This window comes from Schistocerca gregaria, chromosome 2 (assembly GCF_023897955.1).
Source record: "Schistocerca gregaria isolate iqSchGreg1 chromosome 2, iqSchGreg1.2, whole genome shotgun sequence".
Lineage (NCBI taxonomy): Eukaryota > Metazoa > Arthropoda > Insecta > Orthoptera > Acrididae > Schistocerca > Schistocerca gregaria.
In genome coordinates this window covers 428,395,584-428,415,640 of record NC_064921.1, presented here as the reverse complement: position 1 = coordinate 428,415,640, position 20,057 = coordinate 428,395,584, and the positions used below count along the sequence as shown (strand labels likewise).

The following is a 20,057-nucleotide window of genomic DNA, read 5'->3' as shown; positions in this document are numbered from 1 at the left end:
CCGCGTGACTGCTACGGTGGCAGGTTCGAATCCTGCCTCGGGCATGGATGTGTGTGATCTCCTTAGGTTAGTTAGGCTTAGGTAGTTCTAAGTTCTAGGGGACTAATGACCTCAGATGTTAAGTCCCATGCTACTCAGAGCCATTTGAACCATTTGAGCATGCATGTATGAGCCTAGCATGTTCTGCCTCACACGTTCACGTCGGACAGGTTGCATCCGAACACTGTCAAAGTCAGCATGAATACGCTGCTCCAGGTGTCCACTTCTGGAATCGGCTATGCATACACGAAACTTTTGACATGGCCCCATAACCAGAAATCACACGGGTTGAGATCCGGTGAACGAGCAGGCCATGCAACTGGACCCCGACGAGAGAAGACACGACTGAAGTGCGTCCGGGCGTTAACGACGAAGGGAGTGGGTCTGTTAGGCGAAGACTGGTACCAAAATACGATCGCCAATTATCGCGGCCCACGCATTCCAGCTGCATCGACGCTGATGGTTTGCTGTCACCATACCACGGTGATCACTGATACGAAAGCTGAAGATACCACTCCGCGTAAATGTGCCTTCATCTGTGAATAGGGTGGATACACAAATCCTGAAATCGTGGTTACCCGGTGGAAAAACCATTGACAAAACTGCTCCCGATGTGCAAAATCTGTCGCTAGTAAGCCCTGCACACGCTTAAGTCATAAGGGCAGTAACAGTTGTCATGGAGAAGGTTCCACACGGTCGTTTGGCTTACCCTGTTGTGGCGGGCCAACTGCCTTGTGCTGGCAAGACTGTCGCCTTCCACAGTGTTCATCACATTTTCCTCCGAGTCTCGTGTCCGAACATTTCGGGTAAGTCTTTCATGATTTCCTGCTTCCTGAAACCACTCTGCCTCAGAAAAATGGCGAAACCCTGTTGCAAACATTGAATGCTGTGGTTGTTGTCGGCGGGAGTAGGTCTCCTGATACAACCTTGCTGTCCGCCGCCCGTTGCCATTTGCCTTTCCGAAGGAAATACCATGTCGACAAGCTATCTATTCGAATACGGAACCATTGTGTACAGCTTATATCACATCCACTACAAGGTGAGTCAGCAAAAGAATTGATAGACGCAGTATTAATTATTACCATGGCAGGAAAGGGCGCTAGGACATGAAGTATGAGGATCAATACCACCCTCTAGGAGGAAACCATGCACACTGCAGCTGTGGTTGTATGGTACAGCGCGTATTAGACCCCAGTCTCTGCAACAATGTGTGACTGAATAAATGGTCTCTAGCATGGAAACCATCCATTTCCGGGCGTAAGTTCATTAGACCTTTTTTTATCCGTATCCTCCATCGATCAGTCCTGGGTACAAAAAAATCAACATGTATATACATCCTGAATGGTGATAAGCAGGCCTCGGCGCACTAGAACAGATACGATGTATATTCACTGGTCTCAAGGATTTGTATTTATACGATGTCAGCGCTCCAGAGATGTAACGATAGCTGTTGTTGTTAAATGGCTGGAGTGTAAACATAGTGTAAACAGAAATCCTTAAGACCAGTTAATATACATGGTACCTGTCCTAACGCACGGACCGTTGGATATTTCTATTCAGTTTGCTTAGGGGTCTGACTATGATAGCAATGTAATGTCAAAACTGGTCGTGTAATTAATTTTGTTGTTGTGGTCCTCAGCCCTGAGACTGGTTTGATACAGCTCTCCATGCTACTCTATCCTGTGCAACCTTCTTCATCTCCCAGTACCTACTGCAACCTACATCTTTCTGAATCTGTTTAGTGTATTCATCTCTTGGTCTCCGTCCACGATTTTTACCCACCACGCTGCCCTCCAATACTAAACTGGTGATCCCGTGATGCCTCAGAATATGCCCTACCAACCGATCCCTTCTTCTAGTCAAGTTGTGCCACAATTTTCCCTTCTGCCAGTTCTATTCAATACCTCCTCATTAGTTATCTAATCTTCAGCATTCTTCTGTAGCACCACATTTCGAAATCTTCTATTCTCTTCTTGTCTAAACTATTTATCGTGCACGTTTCACTTCCATACATGGCTACAATCCGTACAAATACTTTCGGAAACGACTTCGTGACACTTAAATCTAAACTAGATGTGAACAAAATTCTCTTCTTCAGAAACTCTTTCCTTGCCATTGCCAGTCTACACTTTATATCCTCTATACTTCGACCATCATCAGTTATTTTGCCCCCAAAGTAGCAAAAATCATTTACTACTTTAAGTGTCTCATTTCCTAATCTAATTCACGCAGCATCACCCGATTTAATTGAAGTACATTCCATTATCCTCGTTTTGCTTTTGTTGATGTTCATCTTATATCTTCCTTTCAAGATACTGTCCATTTCGTTCAACTGCTCTTCCAGGTCCTTTGCTGTCTCTGAAAGAATTACAATGTCATCGAAGAACCTCAAAGTTTTTATTTCATCTCCATGGATTTTAATTCCTACTGCGAATTGTTCTTTTGTTTCATTTACTACTTGCTCAAAATACAGATTGAATAACATCGGGGACAGGCTACAATCCTGTCTCACTCCCTTCCCAACCGCTGCTTCCCTTTCATGCCCCTCGACTCTTATAACTGCCATCTGGTTTCTGTACAAATTATAAATAGCCTTTCACTCCCTGTATTTCACCCCTGCCACCTTTTAGACTTTGAAATAGAGTATTCCAGTCAACATTGTCAAAAGCTTTCTCTAAGTCTACAAATGCTAGAAACGTAGGTTTGCCTTTCCTTAATCTTTCTTCTAAGATTAGTCATAAGGTCAATATTGCCTCACGTGTTCCAACATTAATCTTCCCCGATGTCGGCCTCTACCAGTTTTTCATTCGTCTTTAAAGAATTCGTGATAGTATTTTGCAGCCGTTTCTTATTAAACTGATAGTTCGGTAATTTTCACATGTGTCAACACCTGCTTTCTTTGGGAATTTCATAAAAAGCACCACTGCTGGTATTTCTTACTCCCACAATTTTATGACCAGCCGCAGCCCGACATCCACATCAATGATGGCTCATCTTAAACTAAGCAGAGCTTTCCCCATGATTGGGTTGCAGGTGGAGTCAGCGCTGACGTACGACGCCGTCCGCGTGCTGGCCGCGGCGCTGTTCCAGGCCAGCACCATCGGTCGCCTGCGGACCTGGCCGCTAAGCTGCCTGGACGAGGAGGCCGTCTGGGACCACGGCATCAGCGTGAGGGACTTCATCCGCGACGTGAGTAAGCGCCACCGTGACAAGTACCATGCATCGTCAGACGTGGATGTCTCGGCGTATAAAATGCTCAAGGAGCTTACGGGAATGTACCCGCATGATGTCTTAGGCAACCACTGATATTGAGCACTCCCTCATTTTTAGGGCATAATGCAACGAGAGAGCGCATCCAGCATCATAACTGTCATCATCCTACTCATTGAGAAGGGTTACTCCGTACCTTGCCGACGTCATCTGAGACCATCAATTTCAGCCTCGAAGTCACGCTTCGCCAGAACAGTTATAGTGAAAGAGTGATCAGACATGCATTGCGCAATCCACCTACAGTGAATAGTGTAAGTAGTGAAAATAACGGGGTGTACTTATTTCGACGGCATTTTTGGCTTACGCAGGTAGCATTTCCAACAAGATTGGTCGAATTCTGCGGAAACGCACGAGAATTATGTATTTCGACTACCATACATGGTCTATAAAGTATAACCTTGGTTTGCGTAAGACTTCTGTTTGCCGAATTCCTAGCAGTTGTGGCTTTTCGTGCATTCGTCAGACCATCAGGACTGCGGAGGAACGGTGCATAGAGCATAAGCGTCACACACACTTGCAAGAGCCAAGCAAATTCGCTGTTGATGAATATTCCCTTGGTACCCGCCGTCCTATGCACTATAACAACACAGAGTTTCTGACGTGCACTTCCAGCTATTTGAAGAGTTTGCTAAGGAAGCAATTAAGATTAAATTAACAGGTAACTTTATACTTAGAGACGGGGGTTCTTACTTAAATTCTGCTTACAATACATCTTTTTGCCAAATCAAACAGCAACGGGAGAGTTTTATTATTACTTAGACATCAGTTAGTAATTAATGTTCACTATCGGTAGGTTATGACGTTGGTCATTCTTGACTGTGTGGTGGCGCCAGTGTGTGTGTTCTCTTCATGTACACGACGTACTTGGTTCTTCGTCGGTGTAGCCCGGATACCGATACTTTAAATGTCCTTACACAGCACTCTGTCATCGCATTGGTACCTTGAAAATGAGGGGCTATTCACTGTCGAAATATCGGCAGTTGTATAAGACTTAACCCGTCTAATTCTCGTAAGTTGTTTGGATACCGTACGTTCCGAGGACACGGAAAACTCATGCAGTGAAGACACAACACCAGAACATCAAACGGCTACAGGACTTCGTGCTGCTGCCAAGATAACAAAGAAACATAATTTATCGAGCTGTATGAGACGCATTCTATGAGATTTCCGAATTGCAACTGAATGATACCAATTTCTAACCACGATATTTCGTCCGAAAGCCAGACAGCTTTCATCAGATAAATTTTACAACTGCTGATTTCTGACGTGAACCACTAAGTTTATACCACAAGCTTGCGCAGTGGCCCATACACGTGACTGACTTCGCTTGGTCTTAGCGCACTCTGTTGAATGCTGCTCGTCTGTCATGCGCCTGTGCATGCGAGGATAAAATTAAATGGTAAAATCACTAAAAGTAGCTTGACTTTACACTAGGCGTAAAATTTAGTGTCTGTGAAAAAATTAAAGCGTTATGTCTTCCAGCAAACAAATGTTCACAGATTCCTCAATATTAGAATCCTTGAAGGATTTCATTATGGAAAAGATTTTCGTGCCACTATAATCGATGGAATGTCCCGAGGAGACGCAACGCTCAGCTATGGCTGAACTAGTAGCCTTTGTACGTCTCCATGGGAGGGCAGGTGCTGTATGTCAATTCCATGTACACCAGAAGTTCGCCAGTGCCCCTGGTTGCACGTGTTTGTGCTACGTATTTCTTGAAACACAGTATCCGATCAGTGAAACAATAACAAGTGACTCATATTGCAGAGAGATAAGGTGCATGTAGGCCCTGCAGCGCTCTCCTTCCTGACAGCATACCACGCAGTGTGACACTCAGTCATTGCAGATCCGTCAAACGAAGTGGAAACCTGCAGAGCAGGTACCATTGCTCCTCGTCAATGTCAAAGGACCTAATATCAGCATGAGGGTGACTCCGAATGGAGCAGAGTGACTGGTCTCCAGGTAACGCGTTTGTCGTACTGAGACATTGCAGTCGATACAGGGCACACAGGTGCGATAGTGGTGCGTGTGTGGCGCCAGTGGAAGGAGACATACACAGTGACCAGTGACTGCTGGGCCACAAGATACGATCACAGTGCGGATGATCGTCATCTTGTTCCCTCGTCTGAGTCGACGATTCGACGCCATCGGCTGTGGGCTGGACTGGTGGTACGCATGCGGTTGGGTCGACTTCCGTTTATCAAAAACCACCAACACCTCACTCTGCAGTGGATAGGTAATCACCGTCACTGGCGTGCTCAGTGAGAAAATGTAGTGTTCTTGGACGAGTCCCACTTCAACTGTTCAAACCGTGATGACTCTGTAAGTGTTAGATGCTACCGTGATGAAGACAATAGGGCTAACAGCATTGGGGCACCATTGGATATGGCAAGCGACCTGGTCTCGCACGTATTGAAGGCAATCTGAACAGTAACTGCTACATGAAGGAGATTTTAGAACTCGAGACTCTACCCCCACTGCAGGCGCGTGTCTTATTTCAGCGGCATAATGACCGGTCACATGTGATGTGGAATGTACAAGATTCCTTCGAAGAATGATTGGTACCACTGCTTCCCTGGCCTGCACTTTCGCCCGACATGTCGCCCATCAAACTTGTCTGTGATATGTGCATGGGGGCTTAATTGAATATAATGCAAATATTTTTAGTTTTAGTCGCTGTTTGTCCGGATACGCAGCCTCGTAACCGGTTGGCCCTGAATAATATTAGTACGCAATCTGACTGCATAGAATAACAACAAAGAATGAAAGGAAATTTCCGTTAACACAATTAATTAATTAAGTCCCAGCAACTATAAAAGCTACGAAACAAGAAAGCATAAGTGTAGCTGTTCTGTGTGTGGAAGTGTGATTCAACGTACACATCTGGCACGGTTCTTCTTCAATACGACAAGATGCTTTAAACGTCATTTACAATGAAGTAATTTAAAAAACCAGAAATACTATTATTGCACATAGAAACCAGAATTACAGTCTAATACAAGAACGCGAGCCAGATGCTTTGTTGACTGAACCTGTGACCAAGGGGCATTGTTATTTAGGACATCTAAAATAAAAAAATTTCTTTACCTTCATATATATTGACGAAAAATACACTTTGATCATTACAACATCCCCAATCGAATAACATATGGTGTCTTTCCCAACAGAACAACTGCATACGACATGTTCACAACTAGTACTCTATCGACAACGTCTCAACAAGCACTGATCACGCCTACCTCAGAACTACAACTGCCCACTGCAAGTTCTGAACAAGCACTGCCAGTGGAGGCAGCTGAATAATACTCTTTGGCCCAATCTCTGGCGCTGTGACTCAGTGTAGCCACCTTACATATGCCCCTCCTCCACGGGCTACAATTTGATGGTATTTTTGCCAGCATTGGTGGCAAGATGCAATATTTTGTAGAGCCAGGTTGACAACTTCAGAATGCCGCAGTTTCCGTGAAGGCGGAAAAGGAACGATTTCAGAAATGCGATTTGTCGGTGCTTTATTTTTTAATATCAATAGAAGCGGTAAAGAAGTTAAATCATTAGGGAGTTCATTCAGAATGTTTTGAAAAATATGAAGATACTGATCCCACGTTCTGTGATTCTGATGACAATAAACTCAACACAATTTTTTGATTTCCTTCATCCATCTCTCTGAAGCGTTGATTGAGGGTGAAAAAGTGAAATGAAAATCGGTTTAATCTTACGACGCCGTAGGGTCGAAACTGTGATCCATTATCTGATATAACCTTATCAACATGTCCCATTTCTTTAAGAAAATGTTTGATGAAAGCATTAGATACTGAACGAGCTGTTGCTTTGCGTAAAGGTGTAAAACACACATATTTCGACGTCAATTCCACTGCTAGCAAAATGTACGCAAAACCATTAGTAGAACGAACCACTGGACCGAACAAATCGACTGCAGCCATGTCCTTTAATTTCGCTGGAATGATAGGAGAGAACGGTGCTCTGTGAGAAATAGTTGACGGCTTAGCCTTTTGACATAATTTGCATTTGGCAAGAACAGATCGAATACGTTTTTCCATATTACTGAAGTAGCACTTTTCTCGTAATTTATGAAAGTATTTTTTGGGACCAAAGTGTGCATAACTGAAATGTGTATAACAAATCAATTTATTAACCCACTCATCAGGAACGCAAACTAACCAAACAGAGTTGTCGACCGATTTTCGTTTAAAAAGAATATCATTGCGAACTAAATAATACTGTCTAATCGCTACGCTTTCCTTCCTCCTCCACTTCTCCTTAATGTCCTTCCAGAGTGGATCCTTGTTTTGCTCCTTAGCGATGTCCTGGAGCGAAGACGAAATAAAATTTTCAAACGCAACACCTTGAATATACATCAAACAATAATTGTTTTCTTTGCAGTCCTGCTCAGCACTTTGTTTCAAACCCATAGGGACACGTGATAAAGCATCAGCAATAATATTTGAAGAACCCTGTATGTAAACAATACTAAAGTCAAATTCCTGTAGATACAGCGCCCATCGTGACAATCTTCCAAGAGTTAATTTTGTTGACTTAAGAAATATCAGAGCTCGATGATCGGTGTAAACCTTAGTATGTCTGCCATACAAAAAGATGCGAAATTTTGTGAAAGCCCAAACAACAGCCAAAACTTATATTTCCGTAATCGAATAATTCTTTCTGATTTAGAGAGAACACGTCTTCCAAATGTAATAGTTTTCTGTACTACAACGCCGTTTTCTTCTGTCTCTTGAAATAAGTGTGCACCTAGGCCTTTGTATGATGAGTCCGTCGCCAAACAAAAATCGTTAGATAAATCCGGATGTGAAAGAAGTGGAGCAGCACCTAAAGCATCACGAAGTTGTTCAAATTCTGATTGAGCTTCCTCATCCCAACACCAATTAGAATTCTTTCCAGATAGTTCACATAAACGAGGTGTGGCCAAATTGTCCAATCTAACAAAGCGTCTAAGAAAATTACAGACACCAAGGAAACTACGAACATCACGTTTTATAGTAGGAACAGCATAATTACGAATAGCGTCTAGTTTCTCTGGATCAGGAAGAATACCTTCTGTAGAAATAATATGACCAAGAAATTTCACCTGAGAACGACCAAATTCAGATTTTTTCAAGTTCACTGTAATGCCAACTCTTGCAAAAATACGTAATAATGTATCCAAAATTTTGTTATGCTCACTCCAAGAACGTTTAGCAATAAGAATATCGTCAACATATGAAGTAATATTGTCACGAAGATAAACAGGTAAAATTCGGTTTAAACTACGAATGAATGCTGCTTAAGATACAGTAAGTCCAAACGGTAATTTCCGAAACTGATAACAGTTACCAAAGGCTAAAAAGGCAGTGTATTTTCTACAATCAGGGTGAAGTTCTATTTGCCAAAAACATGCGCTCATATCAATCGTGGATGTAACTTTAATTCCACGGAAATGTTGAAGAAGTTCATCTAGATTTTGTGGACGGTCAGTTTCAGGAATTATGATATTATTTATCTGTCTGGAATCCAGAACCAAACGAATTAACCCATCCTTTTTAAAAACAACGTGTAATGGGCTGGTATAAGGACTGACTGCTGGCTCAATAATGCCTTGATCTAACATGTATTGAAGTTCACTCTTAACCTTGTCTCTGTAAGCCAAAGGAATAGCGTACGTTTTTCCTCGAAATGGTGTGTGTTCTTTTACTTTAAATAAATATTGTTAGCCTTGTATAGTTCCTGTGTCATGACTACATACTGTAGCATGTGAAGTCAAAGTTTGGTGCAGTTCTTCTCTTGCAACATCATCTGGCACTTCAGCTTTCTTAACCCTTTCATTAATTAATTCTTCGCTATTAATTATATCATCCATCGCGTCTCTGTATCTTTTGTCGTTGTCATGAATGAACACATTGTCGTCATAATGCTCAGCGAAAACATCAGAAGTAAGAAACCTTAAACATTTTGTGTCTGATTCAAATTTTGTTAAACACTCGAAAAATTTCAAACGTTTCGGCATTTCAGCAACAGTCAAGTTCACACTTCCTTCCTTAAAGTTTAAAATTGCCTTATGTGTGTTAAGAAATTCCATACCTAATATAATTTGTGTACTGAGTAATGGAACAATAATAAAATTAGCAGAAAATTCATGTCCTTGACAAATGAAATTTAAGTTGGTCTGTTGTTTGACTTCCACAGTTTTTCCGGAAATAGCTCCTCGAATTGTAGTTTTAGAAACAGGTAACACAGGGCAAGCAATAGTTCTTACACATATACAAAAAACTGATTCAGTAATAACATTCAATGGGCTCCCAGACTCTAAAACTGCAGTGAACGTATTCTTACCCACACAACTTCAATAACAGGATGTAAAAATGCGTCTACATTGTTTTCCTTTTCGTCTAGCAAAATGTCTATCATGTCTTCCAGGCATACGTAGTGTAAAGTCGTAGTGTCATTACTTTCTGAACCGTCTATATTCCTGCCAGAAGCCGAAGCTACAAGTCATTGGCGATTGTTCGCGTCACGTCCTTGATTCTTCCCGTCATTTCGCGGATCAGTTTCTACGATTTGCACTTGTCTCTCTGAATTTCTGTAACGCGGAGAATGCCAATTAGGTCCCTCCTGTCTGTTAGATGTACATTCTTGGTTGCGTCTGTAATTAAAATTTCTATTTTCCTGTCTATCTGCATGACTGCTTCTTGTGTAATTTCGACTGTCACTTCTGAAATTATTGTTATATCTACTACCCTGGTTATTTCTGTAGTAAGAATTTCTATTATTGTATGAATAATTTCTGTCTTGATGATACCAATTACTGTTTCCGTATGACTGATCATTCCGGTAGGAATTTCCGTTATTATAATTGTCTGAGTAATTTCTGTTAGACCGTCTGTTATTTTCATAAGGCTGGTATCTATTGTCCTGCCTGTTACGTCTGTCATTTTCAAAATTACCGCTATAACGTCCGTTCCGATCACTATCCCTTTTCTCTGAAAATCTATTGTAATTTCTGTTACTGAAAAAATTACAAGAAGTCCCGTCGTCCGTGTCATACTCAAGTTCTTGTAGCAACGTCTTAAAAGTCTCAATGTCGTCTTTACATCTTCCGGCTAAAGCAATTTGTCTTATCGATTGTGGCAGCTTAGTTAAACAAATGCGAATTAATTCAGTCGGGCTATAACGGTTAGAAAGGAACTGATACTTTCGAATCATGTCTTCAAAGTATTCTGCTGGCGTGCGGAACTCAGACTGTATAAAATTACGGTGCATAATAAGACTATGTTTGACTCTGTCTTGCGTGTTTTCGGACCAATATGCCGATAGAAATGCATGATAAAAATCATTTAAATTATTAGAATCTCTAATAAGTGCGCGCATGCGAGTCGCCGGTTCGTTTTCTAAATATCCACACATAAATTCCAGTTTGTGACTTAGTGGCCAATTTGGTGGGAGTGCGTACATAAATTGATCTAACCATGAACATGGATGTATGTCATTCTTAGAGTTGCTAAAGATCTTAAATTTCCGAACAGTTAAGAAGTGTTTATAGTCAAAGTTTTCGCCTCGTTGCGACAAAGACCTACGGCGTCTGTCCCCGTCCCAATGTCGATTATTGTCAAGTTCGAGCGACTGGCGCTCTCTTGTTGCTTCTCGTAAATGAAATAAATTAGTTTCTTCAAAGCCCTCTGCTATTTGTGATTCTAAATTTCTTCTGCTGACTTTTCCTACGATTTCGCTTTCAATTTGTTTGACTTGCTTTCGTAACGCTTCAAATTGCCTTTTTACGCGTTCATTAAATTTTCCCTGATTTTCAGCATGTTTATTTAAATTCTGGTACTCTTCTGTTTCTACAAATGACAATGGAGCTGTATCATCTGAATCTCTGTCCCCATTTATATCAAGACTTGTCAATTTATCTGAAATCTCCTCAACTCTTTCCAATAAGTGACCTATTTTTTCTTTCTGTTTATTTACGTCTTCCGTAAGTGTCGCGACTCGGGTTTCAGTATTGAAACATTCAGTAGTTAACTGTTCATACTGTTGTGTTAGGTTATTTATTCTGTCATTTGGTACCGATTCCTCGATTCTTTCAAATATTTCTTCCTTATCGTGTGCACGTTGTAAATTTAACTCTGAAAATTTTTGTACTATCACGCGATCTCTTTCTTCCTGTTCTCTATCCTGTTCCTTTTGTCTGATTTCTATTGAAGTTAATCTATTATTGTGAGCATTCAAAATCGGTTGTACTTCTTCTCTAATTTCTTTCTTTAATTCATCTTTCATGTTTTTGAAACATGTCCCTATTCGTGAGTCTAACCGTGTTTCCATTGTTCCCATATCAGTTTTAATTGTTCCTATTTGTGATCCCACTGTAATTCAGATCCTAACTCTGATCCCAGTGAGTCTAACCGTGTTTCCAGAGATCCCAGTGAGTCTAACCGTGTTTCCAGAGATCCCAGTGAGTCTAACCGTGTTTCCATTGTTCCCATATCAGTTTCTAACCGTGTTGTCACTGTTTTTAATTCAGATCCCAAATTTAATATTGACACTCATCAACTGCTCCATATTAACTGGTTCGAAATTCTTTACGCCCCTAACATTTCCCGCAAAACCAACTTCCTTCGTCATAGGTGTAAAGCTATCTGCGTTCGATACTATTCCAGAATCTTCTGTCGTTAATCTCGAATTCTGAAAATTTTTTGATTGTGAAAAATTTTGAACTGGTTCCGGACTATTTTCTCGACTTATTAAATTGTTTTCTACTTCATTATTCATCATACTGTTCTCATGTGTTGGCGAGAGTTCGCCCTGTTAACAATTTCGTCATTCTCACTACCCATCATTTTTGCCTTTTACATCGATCGCGTAATCATTTACAAAACATACAAAACTCGTCACAATAAGAAAATTACACAGAATATAACACTTTATCACCAACAATACCATTCACACGAAATGATTCCCGACAAACACGCCTAATTAACAATTAAAATCTTCATAGTTGCATAAAATTGTCAAACCCATATACAAGACATCAAAAATTAAATTCTGCCAAAATACCATTAAAAGAATGACAAGACAACTACAAATGTTCAGTTACCAAATCTACACATGCAATATAGACTACAATTACTAAACTACAAATTACTACAACAATACTACTGTCTGCTATTTTTACTATCAAGAGAATTCCAAGGGACGATCCGAAGCAGCGGTCTCCACGTGATGGTGGTTTAATTAAATAAAATGGGAATAATTTTAATTTTTAGTAGCTGTCCGTCCGGTTACGCAGTCTCGTAACCGGTTGGCCATGAGTAATATTAGTACGCAATCTGACTGCATAGAATAACAACAAAGAATGAAAGGAAATTTCCGTTAACACAATTAATTAATTAAGTCCCCAGCAACTATAAAAGCTACGAAACAAGAAAGCATAAGTGTAGCTGTTCTGTTTGTTGAAGTGTGATTCAACGTACACATCTGGCACGGTTCTTCTTCAATACGACAAGATGCTTTAAACGCCATTTACAATTTAGTAATTAAAAAAAAAAAAACAGAAATACTATGATTCCACATAGAAACCAGAATTACAGTCTAATACAAGAACACGAGCCAGATGCTTTGTTGACTGCACCTGTGACCAAGAGGTATTGTTATTTAGGACATCTAAAATAAAAAATTTTCTTTACCTTCATATATATTGACGAAAAATACACTTTGATCATTACAACATCCCCAATCGAATAACATATGGTGTCTTTCCCAACAGAACAACTGCACACGACATGCTCACAACTAGTACTCTATCGACAACGTCTCAACAAGCACTGATCACGCCTACCTCAGAACTACCACTGCCCGCAGCAACTTCTCAACAAGCACTGCCAGTGGAGGCGGCTGAATAACACTCTTTGGCGCAATCTCTGGCTCTGTGACTCAGTGTAGCCACCTTTCATATGATCTGATGAGAATTGTTTCGTCTTCGTCAGCGTGCAACCACTGTCAGTGCTTCTGGCCGCTCCTATACAGTGGTAATGTGTTCCCCAGCCGCATATCCAGGTTCTCTTTTATTCCATGCCACAACGTGCAGAGCCTCTGATTGCAGCATGGTACCGCTTCACACCGTACTGAATTCTCACGGTGAAAGTGCATGTACAGTTCCGTAACTCTAATCATTTGTTTATTGTCTTGTTCAAATGGCTCTGAGCAGTATGGGACTTAACATCTTTGGTCATCAGTCCCTTAGAACTCAGAACTACTTAAACCTAACTAACCTAAGGACGTCACACAACACCCAGTCATCACGAGGCAGAGAAAATCCCTGACCCCGCCGGGAATCGAACCCGGGAACCCGAGCGTGGGAAGCGAGAACGCTACCGCACGACCACGAGTTGCGGACTATTGTCTTGTCCCTAATCAGTGGAATGAATTTCAGTGTAATCATATGTCTCCTTCTTGGTGCCGCAATTTTCATAGACAGAGGTGTACGTAGTTGCAGCCTTTTCCTGTGGTGTGGTTCTGGGCCGAGTTGATAAATAAACGTTTTGTCATTAACGCTGGTGCAGTGTGTTGTTCTATGACGGACACGCAGTAAAGTTCACGAATACCAATGCAACTATGTTATAACGTTGACTTCTCGCTACAAAGACAGTGGACCTCATTACAGAGAAAAGGTGTCTTCAGGAAAAGCTATACCCAAGGTTATAGAGAAGTATAACAGCTATGAGTAAGTACAAAATTGCGGTGGATCCTTGACAAAGCCCACTTATAAACGATGTAAACGATGGAGAAGTCTAGACTTTTGTTAACCTGTACAGAGAAGACATAATAATGTCGTCTCGGTTTTACCACAAATTTCCGAAACTCGAATTCAATAGTTAACATAAAAAAATGAAATGTAAAAAAAATGAAAGGTAAAGCATTATTGATCAGCTAGTGAATCTGATGAAGATTAGTTAAACTGATGAAAATTAGTTAATTACTGTGTTCATGTAAGTATATGAAGCGAAACATGATGGCAGCTGTCCACCATGAGACTGAAAGAGGTATAACAAGGACAGTTCTGTGTATTGATGGTGACGACGATGATGTTATCGGTGAGGCCGGCCGCTGTGGCCGAGCGGTTCTAGGCGCTTCAGTCCGGAACCGCGCTGCTGCTACGGTCGCAGGTTCGAATCCTGCCTCGGGCATGGATTTGTGTGATGTTATTAGGTTAGTTAGGTTTAAGTAATTCTAAGTTCTATGGGACTGATGACCTCAGAAGTTAATCCCCATAGTGCTCAGAGCTATTTGAATCATTTTGAACTTGGAATACGAGGACCAGCTTAACAGTGACGTCAGAACCCAAGATGGATGACTAATAATGAAAGACAGCGATCGATCAAGGCGACTGTGTCAAAATACAGCTCATACTCGTCGGGCTCTTTACAAAAGTGTGGAATCCTGACATTCTGTCCCATTATCTTGAGAAAATAGCATGGCTCTACTATGACGTCAGAAACCCAAGTTGGTGACCTAGAATACAAGATGGCAATCGACCACGGCGAACAGGCCATACTGGGACAGGCTCTATGTCATGAGAGCCTGAGTTTCGGAACACTGGCACTATGACGTCAGGGACAAAGAATGTTTTTGTATCTCCGTGCCTATCCGTTGACCTACTTGATATGTTTTTGACTCAAGCTACTATTCACTCAGAGGTGTAAGTTTGGATGGGTTTTTATTTTAAAAAACAGCAAGATTGAATTGGCTTTCTGACACGCCCCCATACCACCGCCCTTATTAACCTTAACAAGGAGTGCTCCCTTTCGGCAGTCGTGAAGTTCATGGTCACCAGACCTCTCGATAAGTACGCCACAGCCCGTCTGCAGTAGCCCGCTAAGAGCCATATCAAAGCGCACCACTGCGGCCAAAGTCGCAGTGCTCGCCTAAGACGTAGAGCTCTACCCACCTGGACTTACACCACCGTCTGTGACAGCTCCAGGCAAGGAGGCACCACAGTATCAATTCTTATCAGCCCCGAATATGCTAAGAACATAGTAAAATTTGAGTGTGTTTTATAACACTTTTTCTCCCCATAGTCAGAAAGTTTTTGACAGCTTTCCCTTAACATTAAATGTTTATTAATTTTCGCTTTTGATGCAGTGTTCCCCATTTGAAACACTAAGAACGAATCATCAGTTTCTGTTTCAGAAATAGGTAACCAAATAAAGAAATTTCTTTATTCACGATATTTATCATTACTTTTCTATTTTTCCTTACTTTTTCACGCTATAAAAGACAACCGTAAGAGTAGTGTCCATCAGCTGAACAACATTTCCATAGAAGACTTTCTGGTGCCACAGGATGTTGTGAACTGTGCTAATAGTGCAATGAATGAAACTAATCGTATCTCGTGGAAGTGCTCTTTTTATTACTTTCGGGTGTGAGTTTTTGGAGTATATCGTGTAAGAATATGATCAATATACCAGCGATGCCATCAGGTAACAATACAAAATAATCACTGTTCCCTCTTCACACATTGTGGTGAGAATGAAGCTGTATTGTACGTTATCTTCCTTTTACACCTAAAATAGTTTACATCAGGAATAGTGCTTTAGACAACTATCACGTCACATTCCTTTTTTCATTGCATGAGTAATGTACGACGGGCAGCCAAACGAAAACCTTTAATCTTTTAAATTTTTTGTTGAACAAAAGTGGAACACAAGTATGTTATTTTTCGACATAGGCTTCCTGTCATTCAACACAATTCCTCCAGTGCACAGGAAGTGTACAAATTTCTCTGAAAAAAAAAATTCTTTTGGTCGTGTGCACAGCAATTTAAGGATTACTGTTAGTGTAGTTGCTCTCCCGAACAGCACCCCCTATGAGCAAACAAGTTTCGTCTTTACCTGCCGCTACTCATACTTTAGGTACATGGGCTGTGCATTGCTCTGTTTAAAAATAATAGCTTGATGTAGTTATAGGGTCAAGCTGTGCATGTCTACTTTCATGCCTCACAGTTAATTCGCTGAAAATAGTAACTTGTAGATGTGATTGTGTAGTCAAATATTTTATGCTTTAGTTAAAATTGCGAGTTAATAAAATACACACAAACACAAAGTTGAATAATTTAATAACTAGCGTCCCATTGTAGTCTCGTGAATCGATGTAGACGATAGGGAATTATGGTGAATAATGTTTATTCAAGAAATGACATGTCAAATATATGGAAAGGGATCCTACGATATTCAGTTAACATACAGAAAGGAAATAATCTTATCAAATTCAGTAAGTTTCGTTGAGAGCGGTACGAGACCGGTAATAAAATCCACAACCTAAATAGTCATTAAAGATACAAGGAAACTGAGACCGTTCCGTGATTACAATACATGAAATATTCTACTGCTCAAAAACATTCAGAGTTCAACATGATGATTCACAAATTAACATATGTGATACAAAGAACAGTAACTCACACTCTGTCTATCCTAAATTCGTAATACAAGTGGAAAAAGGTAGTCCTACACTTGGGCTCATTCAAACCTTTAAAAACAACAGTTCCTTCAGAAGTTAAGCTATGGTGGTGGCCGTTCACTGCCCAGCATTAATCACTTACCCAGTCGAACACCTCTTCTTAACACAGGCAGGTCTACCTCCTTCAAGAACAAACGTTAGAGTGCCAAGAATCTCTCCCTTGAACTTTTTATTCATAAAGTCCCAGTCTCCACTTGACTCCCATAGTGTTCCAATACTGTATGGATTTCCATTGGCTGAACGATGTCCCCGCCAAAAATACATCTTTTTAAGCTCTAGGCGCTCCAGACTAAAGTAACTCAGTGTGGGGCAAATAAAAGTGGCTAGGGGACAGAGCTCCAGGGTACAAAGACACACAGCAGAGGAACGTAAATGCAGTACTAACCTGAGTGTAGCAGATGTTGAAAGCGACCATCATTCATCTCTTGGTAATTTTGGGCTCAGGTCAACAAGTTGCCGAAAGCGGATCGAAGCTGGACAGCTACAGTTGCTACAGTCTCATCGGAAATGTTCTGCTGCAGTTCTTGAAGGCTATGAGGATTGTTGTGATACACCTCACACTTGGGGGTTCCCCACACAGAGTAATCGCACACTGACAGATCACGTGACCTGACTGGCCAGCTAGGGCTGCGATCAGACTGATCTCTGCTAACAACTTTGTCAGACGTGAAGACTGTGTAAATGTGCTCCAAGGTTCTGCTGACTGTATTGGCAGTTGCTCCATCCTGTTGAGAGTAATTGTAAGTCTTTTTCTCCTCTGTTAATGCAGCGACAAATGGTCCAGGCCACTTTTATTTGCCCCACCCTGTATATTACAACAATATTTAAGTAAAGAAATGTTATAACATTTGGTCTTACTCATACCATTCACAATAAATATAAACAAAGGTTTGACTATAAATAAAATAGCTTTTCAGAAACGTCTTTTTACACTCTTTTACAAAGGTGACGTCAGATAACACATGCAACTGACTACTTAGTAAATTACTATGACTTTGTATTATCAATTGTAATTAATGTTTAAATAGAATTACTTGCTAAATAGTAAACGTTTCCTTAAGTAAATACACAAGTATGACAAAGTATGAGCTATTCACGATGTATTATTTTGCTATGTAATTATGGAGGATACGGTGTTCTGATTAACATTTGCATAATAACAAGATGTTAAACATATCATAAATCAGTAAATAAAACGGAAAGAGATGAGTGGCTTTGGGGGATGACAGCTATCAAGTAATGCTATCATCTGAGACACTGTGTGTTGAAATCGCATGCAGCGTTTAAAAGTTATTAATACAGAGGTTCATTGCGAAAACGTTTATTCGTTGTAAAACATTAACTTCTGTATTTTTAAAGATATTGAAAATAGTATTGTTTCATTGGATGTGCCTCATTTTTATGAGATCGCAAATATATTCAGATTTTCTTTAACACATGACTGTAGATTATTATAGATTCTCAAGGAGCTGCAAGAAGTCATCTTTCAACGTGTCTGACACACCGCTATTGTTGGTGCATCTCCTGCACGAAGGCCATGTTCTAAACATTCATGATGGTGTCAGTTTGTTCTATATCGTGTCTCCCCACCACTTTCGCGCAACGATGCTCTGAGCGTGTTTTTTAGGGAATTGACTAGTTTGAACCTGGGACCTGTTGCTGGTAGGGAGACGCCAGACTACACATGACATGTAGAATTCAGAAGAGTTCAGTGAGACTAGCGATGATATAACCAAATACTTAATGATTTCAGCGTCAGCTCCACTGCACTCCCTGTAAAAGAATCTTAATACTAACTAAATTTAGTGGAAAGGGTTCAAGGCTTTCCTATTTTTAGTTAGCTGGTAAAATAATGTCGAAAAAGCAGTTACGTCTACCATTGGAAATTTTATTCTACTCACAAAACATCGTTTATAAATTGCACTATTGATAAAAGGAAATGTTTTAATACAGGATGGTAAAAACCAACTGCGTTCAACAAAAATGTGAACGAATATTCTCTGAATGGGTTTCCAAGTTCTACATTGGATCGAAGGATGACCTATGCCATATCACATCTATAATCTAGGTTTAAATTAAGTTTCACAAAAGAGAAAAACTATCAAAATGGTCTACAGTGACCCTCAATGATCTTTAATAACTTATCTAACTTGTCGTAAATTACAGTGGCTTATGTGGCTTCTCAACAATTATATAACAGAGAAATCAACGCGTTTCAGAGTTTTACTTCAAGTGGCAAATGTGAACACCATGAGCTTTAATTTACGATCGACACTAGTATTACGCAAAAAAAAGGATGTGTAACAGATGAGACTTCTGCAGTTCTGAGTGAAGCCTTATGCGCTCAAAAATGCAGCATCGCGTGCGTTCATTACGTTGTCGGTGTTTAGGCAGCGTCAGGGCGGCGGGCAGCACAGCTCCGCTCACCTCGCCATCTCGGAAACAACTCTCCTCACTTTTCTCCTTACTCATATTTACCGAAGTTGGTTAAAAAAAACCACAACTATCTGACTGAGTTTTCATCTGACCAGTCGGGGTCTCAATGTTAACCTTAAGCTCCGCCTACATAAATTCTGTCTATCCAATGAGAAACGTTATACTTTTCGTGTTGGGGCAATGTTTTTAAAGTTTGCAACGTAACAGAGACGCGGAAAAGTCTCACGTTAAAACTCGCAGCTGGTGTGGTCCTTTTAGCGTTATCGTAAGATCTACACTGTTCTTCTGGAGGGCTCTATCTTTTAACATGGGCTGGGGGGGGGGGGGGGGGTGGTCCAAATGTAACAGACACGCGAAAAAGTCTCACGCTAAAACTTGAGGGTAGTGTGGTCCTTTTTGTGTTATCGTAAGATCTATACTGTTTTTCTGGAGGGCTCTAGCTTTTAACATGGGCTGGGGGTGGGGGGTGGGGGCTCCTTGACGTAACACAGACGCGAAAAAGTCTCACGCTAAAACTTGCGGGTGGTGTCGTCCTAATGGTTAGCTGGCGACATGGGTGTCCAGTCCGTCCCTTATCGTAGGGCATTCTAGCTTAACACGGTTCTGCTCTCGGCTTCTGTTCTCGTTTCTCCCCTCGGAACTGTGTCGGTCGCACGGTGGAAGGGTACGACATGCATTTAGGCATTCTTGTGTTAGTCTGTGGTATTCCATTTGCTCACTCGTTACTTGTATTACTTTGGTTAATTTAATGTCACGATTTATTCGAAGCTATGTGACATACTGGATTTGCT

The 20,057-nt window shown here is 40.9% G+C and overlaps 1 protein-coding gene across 1 annotated transcript in view; it reads left to right on the top strand.

The window, feature by feature from the left end:
- The window catches only part of LOC126324303 (glutamate receptor ionotropic, kainate 2-like), a 206,047-nt gene that overhangs the window by 91,665 nt on the left and 94,325 nt on the right, over positions 1-20,057 (top strand). Inside the window, exon 8 of the mRNA XM_049994948.1 lies at positions 3,073-3,228. Coding sequence (XP_049850905.1) covers positions 3,073-3,228 — 156 coding nt within the window. The remainder of the gene's footprint in view (positions 1-3,072; positions 3,229-20,057) is intronic.